This window comes from Hyla sarda, unplaced genomic scaffold (genome assembly GCF_029499605.1).
Source record: "Hyla sarda isolate aHylSar1 unplaced genomic scaffold, aHylSar1.hap1 scaffold_267, whole genome shotgun sequence".
NCBI lineage: Eukaryota > Metazoa > Chordata > Amphibia > Anura > Hylidae > Hyla > Hyla sarda.
The window spans coordinates 246,936-252,935 of record NW_026609364.1 but is presented as its reverse complement, the minus strand read 5'-3'; the positions used below and the strand labels follow the sequence as shown (position 1 = coordinate 252,935).

The following is a 6,000-nucleotide window of genomic DNA, read 5'->3' as shown; positions in this document are numbered from 1 at the left end:
TGATATAATATAGAGATGTCTGTGATCTGATATAATATAGAGATGTCTGTGATCTGATATAATATAGAGATGTCTGTGATCTGATATAATGTAGAGATGTCTGTGATCTGATATAATGTAGAGATGTCTGTGATCTGATACAATGTAGAACATTCTAGACTCTTCTATATCTTTACAATCTGAAGATGAGGAAGACGATATAATTAGAAGCTTTGTCTTTAATAACATCATTAATATTTCAGTAACTAATGACCGGAAACACTTCATGTGGAGAATTATAGGGAGATCTGCTGGCAGGACCCCAGAGACGACAGATCCGAGAGGGGGGCCGATACTTCCGCCACATTATATCCTCCGGATACATGGAAACTCTGGAGCTGACTCCCCGCTGCTGCAAGAACCTCTGGAACATAAGAAAAGACGGTGAGGAAGGAAAATGGAGTCCAAAGAGGACACAGAAGATTTCACACGGGACCAATGTCATATGAAATGATATATTCTGGGAATGTCGGGGTTACACAGAGCGCGAGGGAAGGTCAGGGACGGGGTCAGAGGTGACCACACGTGTCAGGTCATCACTCACCCACAAGTTTTGGTAGATTTGTCTCCTCCGTCCACAGCAGTAGAGTTCCCTCCAATGACACCGGACTCCTGAACCGAGAGGGTCCGATCTGAATGAGGCCGGGGAGGTCACCGCTCAGACCCCCAACTAAGGTCAGACCTCCTCCCGACACCTCCAACCTCGTCTCTGCCGAGTCCCCCGAATGACGAGACGTTACCTGAAGAAAGAGGAGACGACCATCAGGATTCATAGTCTGGGACTTGTGTTGGTTGAACCCCTTAACCCCTACAGGACCCATGACGTAACGGTACGTCCCGACACCCTGGGTCTTAAGGACCAGGGACGTACATTTACGTCATGGGCAGTTTTAGTCCCCGCCGTGCGCCGAGCGGGAATCGGAGCGGGATGGCTGCTGAAATCATTCAGCAGGCATCCCGTGCAAATGCCCAGGGGGGTCATCAGACCCCCCCATGTCGGCGATCGCGGCAAATCGCAAGTGAATTCACACTTGCGATTTGCGCGATTCCGGGTCATTCCGGGTCTATAGTGACCCGAAATGTAAGGAGGATCGCGGGTGTCTAAGACACCCACGATCCCCCTGAAGCGATAGGAGTGAGGTGGCACCAATAGCAGATCAGGGGCGGGGGGGTTTACTTTCGTTTTCCCCGTCCTGCCCTCCTACAATAGGCAGGGCAGGACGGGGAAACGACGGGGACCGGCGCCGAAGATCCACTTACCGATCCGGGCGGGCGTCGGAGGCTGCAGGCGACGGAGATCGGCGGGCGGCGATGACGTGCGGCTGGATCCGACGGAAGCCGGTGAGTTGCCTAGCAACATCTGGAGGGTACAGTTTGAGACCATTATACAGTGGTCTCTAACTGTAGCCCTCCAGATGTTGCAAAACTACAACTCCCAGCATGCCCAGACTGCTGTTTGGGCATGCTGGAATATGTAGTTTTGCAACAGCTGGAGGGCTACAGTTTGAGACCACTATATAGTGGTCCCTAAACTGTAGCCCTCCAGATCTTGCAAAACTACAACTCCTAGCATGCTCAAACAACTGTTTGCTGTCAGGGCATGCTGGGAATTGTAGTTTTGCAACAGCTGGAGGTCCACAGTTTGGAGATCACTTTGCAGTGGTCTCTAAAACTGTAGCCCTCCAGATGCAAAACTGCAAATCCCAGCATGTCCAAACAGCAATCAGCTGTCTCGGCATGCTGGGAGTTGTAGTTGCGTACCTCCAGCTATTGCATAACTACATCTCCCAGCATGCCCTTCGGCGATCAGTACATGCTGGGAGTTGTAGTTTTGCAACAGCTGGAGGCACACTGGTTAGAAAATACTGACTTAGGTAACAGAACCTAACTGAAGGTTTTCCAACCAGTGTGCCTCCAGCTTTTGCAAAAGTACAACTCCCAGCATTCACGGTCTGTCAGTACATGCTGGGAGTTGTAGTTTTGAAACAGCTGGAGGTTTGCCCCCCCCCCATGTGAACGTACAGGGTACATTCACACGGGCAGCATTCCTGCTTCAAGTTTGGGCTGCGGCAAATTTTTCGCCGTAGCTCAAACTTCTAGCGAGAAACTCACCGTAACCCGCCAGTGTGACTGTACCCTAAAAACACTACACTACACTACACTAACACTTAATAAAGAGTAAAACAATACATATACACCCCCTTACACTGTCCCCCCAATAAAAATGAAAAACGTATTGTATGGCAGTGTTTCCAAAACGGAGCCTCCAGCTGTTGCAAAACAACAACTCCCAGCATTTCCGGACAGTCACTGACTGTCCAGGCATGCTGGGAATTTAGCAACAGCTGGAGGCACCCTGTTTGGGAATCACTGGCGTATAATTCCCCTATGTCCACCCCTGTGCAATCCCTAATTTAGTCCTCAAATGCGCATGGTGCTCTCTCACTTTGGAGCCCTGTCGTATTTCAAGAAAACAGTTTAGGGCCACATATGGGGTATCTCCGTACTCGGGAGAAATTACACTACAAATTTTGGGGGGCTTTTTCTCCTTTTACCCCTTAGGAAAAGTTGGGGTCTACACCAGCCTGTTAGTGTAAAAAAATAAAAAAAATTACACTAACATGCCGGTGTTGCCCTTTACTTTTTATTTTCACAAGCGTTAAAAGGAAAAAAAAGACCCCCAAAATTTGTAACGCTATTTCTCCTGAGTACAGAAATACCCCATATGTGGGCGTAAAATGCTCTGTGGACGCACAACAAGGCTCAGGAGTGAGAGCGCACTATGTACATTTGAGGTCTAAATTGGTGATTTGCACAGGGGTGGCTGATTTTACAGCGGTTCTGACATAAACCCCCCCCAAAAAAATACCCACATGTGACCCCATTTTGGAAACTACACCCCTCACGGAATGTAATAAGGGGTACAGTGAGCATTTACGCCCCACAGGTGTCTGACAGATTTTTGGAACAGTGGTCCGTGAAAATGAAAAATGTAAGCCAGTGGGGTGTAAATACTCACTGCACCCCTTATTAAATTCTGTTAGGGGTGTAGTTTCCAAAATAGGGTCACATGTGGGGGGGTCCACTGTTCTGGCACCACGGGGGGCTTTGTAAACGCACATGGCCCCTGACTTCCATTCCAAACAATTTTTTTCCCAAAAGCTCAACGGCGCTCCTTCTCTTCTGAGCATTGTAGTGCGCCAGCAGAGCACTTGACATCCACACATGGGGTATTTCCATACTCAGAAGAGATGGGGTTACAAATTTTGGGGGGTCTATTCTGCTATTAACCCTTGCAAAAATGTGAAATTTGGGGGGAAACACACATTTTAGTGAAAATTTTTTTATTTTTTTTTACATATGCAAAAGTCGTGAAACACCTGTGGGGTATTAAGGCTCACTTAATTCCTTGTTACGTTCCTCTAGGGGTCTAGTTTCCAAAATGGTATGCCATGTGAGGGTTTTTTGCTGTTCTGGCACCATAGGGGCTTCCTAAATGCAACATGCCCCCCAAAAACCATTTCAGAAAAACGTACTCTCCAAAATCCCCTTGTCGCTCCTTCCCTTCTGAGCCCTCTACTGCGCCCGCCGAACAATTTACATAGACATATGAGGTATGTGCTTACTCGAGAGAAATTGGGCTACAAATACAAGTATACATTTTCTCCTTTTACTCCTTGTAAAAATAAAAAAATTGGGTCTACAAGAACATGCGAGTGTAAAAAATGAAGATTGTGAATTTTCTCCTTCACTTTGCTGCTATTCCTGTGAAACACCTAAAGGGTTAAAACGCTGACTGAATGTCATTTTGAATACTTTAGGGGGTGTAGTTTTTATAATGGGGTCATTTGTGGGGTATTTCTAATGGGAAGACCCTTCAAATCCACTTCAAACCTGAACTGGTCCCTGAAAAATAGTGAGTTTGAAAATTTTGTGAAAAATTGGAAAATTGCTGCTGAACTTTGAAGCCCTCTGGTGCCTCCAAAAGTAAAAACTCATAAATTTTATGATGCAAACATAAAGTAGACATATTGTATATGTGAATCAAAAATTTTTTTATTTGGAATATCCATTTTCCTTACAAGCAGAAAGCTTCAAAGTTAGAAAAATGCAAATTTTTCAAATTTTTCATCAAATTTTGGGATTTTTCACCAAGAAAGGATGCAAGTTACCATAAAATTTTACCATTATGTTAAAGTAGAATATGTCACGAAAAAACAATCTCGGAATCAGAATGATAACTAAAAGCATCAGAGTTATTAATGTTTAAAGTGACAGTGGTCAGATGTGCAAAAAACGCTCTGGTCCTGAGGTGTAAAATGGCCTGGTCCTTAAGGGGTTAAAGGGGTACTCCTCTGCTCAGCATTTGGAACAAAATGTTCCAAACGCTGGAGCCGGCAGCTTGTGACATCATAGCCCCGCCCCCTCAATGTAAGTCTATGGGAGGGGGCTTGACGGTCGTCACCCCCCCCCCTCTTATAGACTTGCATTGAGGGGGCGGGGCTATGACATCACGAGCTCATGGGAAAAGTTTGTTCCAAATGCTGAGCAGCGGAGTACCCCGCTTTTTGTATTTTTCTTCCTTGTCTTCTAATCGCCATAATGATTTTCACTTTATTTCCGTATACAGTGATAGATCAGAGTCGTCTTTTGCGCAGTAATCTGTATATTTTTTCAGGACCATTGTTGTTGTGATGGAACTTTTTTTTTTAACACTTTTTATCGATTTCTTTCTAATATATCAGGTGACCAAAAACACGCAATTCTGGACTTTGATATAATTTTATGTGTTCGATATTGACCATATATTTTATTAGCATTATGGGGGAGATTTATCAAATCCTGTCCAGAGGAAATGTAGCTGAGCTGCCCCTAGCAACCAATCAGAGGCCTGTTTGAAAATGAAAGAAGCGATCTGATTGGTTGCTATGGACAACTGAGCAACTTTTCCTCTGGACAGGTATTGATAAATATTTTAATAGTTGGGACATTTCCGCACGCGGCGATACCTCACTTGTTTATGTAAAATGTGAAAGGGGGGGGGTCAAAACTTTTTTTTATTAATGGAGAGGGGCCTAGTCACATATATTTTTCAATGTTTTCACTGTAACTGTCCCCACAGGAGAAAGTTACATATAATCTTTAGATTGCATACACTGAACAATGCTGTGCCATAGGAGCCTGCCATAGCACAGCACTGATCAGTGTGGTCAGCATTCCATTATTACAGGCTGCTATAGCACAGCATTGATCAGTGTTATAGGTGTTCTATTACTACAGGCTGCCATAGGACAGCATTGATCAGTGTTATCTGCACTCCATTACTACAGGCTGCCATAGAACACCACTGATCAGTGTTATCTGCACTCCATTACTACAGACTGCCATAGAACAGCATTGATCAGTGTTATCTGCATTCCATTTCTACAGCCTGCCATAGAACAGCATTGATCAGTGTTATCTGCACTCCATTACTACAGCCTGCCATAGAACACCACTGATCAGTGTTATCTGTGCTCCATTACTACAGCCTGCCATAGAACAGCATTGATCAGTGTTGTCAGCATTCCATTATTACAGGCTGCTATAGCACAGCATTGATCAGTGTTATAGGTGTTCTCTTACTACAGGCTGCCATAGGACAGCATTGATCAGTGTTATCTGTGCTCCATTACTACAGCCTGTATTGGGATAGCATTGATCAGTATTATCTGCACTCCATTACTACAGGCTGCCATAGAACACCACTGATCAGTGTTATCTGCACTTCATTACTACAGGCTGCCATAGAACACCACTGATCAGTGTTATCTGCACTCCATTACTACAGACTGCCATAGAACAGCATTGATCAGTGTTATCTGCACTCCATTTCTACAGCCTGCCATAGAACAGCATTGATCAGTGTTATCTGCACTCCATTACTACAGCCTGCCATAGAACACCACTGATCAGTATTAT

General features: G+C 44.9%; 1 protein-coding gene across 1 annotated transcript in view; it reads right to left on the bottom strand.

Annotated features, from left to right (window-relative positions):
* Positions 1-200: 200 nt before the first annotated feature.
* PHGDH (phosphoglycerate dehydrogenase) overlaps positions 201-6,000 on the bottom strand; it is a 116,839-nt gene continuing 111,039 nt past the window's right edge. Inside the window, 2 exon segments of the mRNA XM_056553274.1 lie at positions 201-403; positions 584-779. Coding sequence (XP_056409249.1) covers positions 276-403; positions 584-779 — 324 coding nt within the window. The 3' untranslated portion in view covers positions 201-275.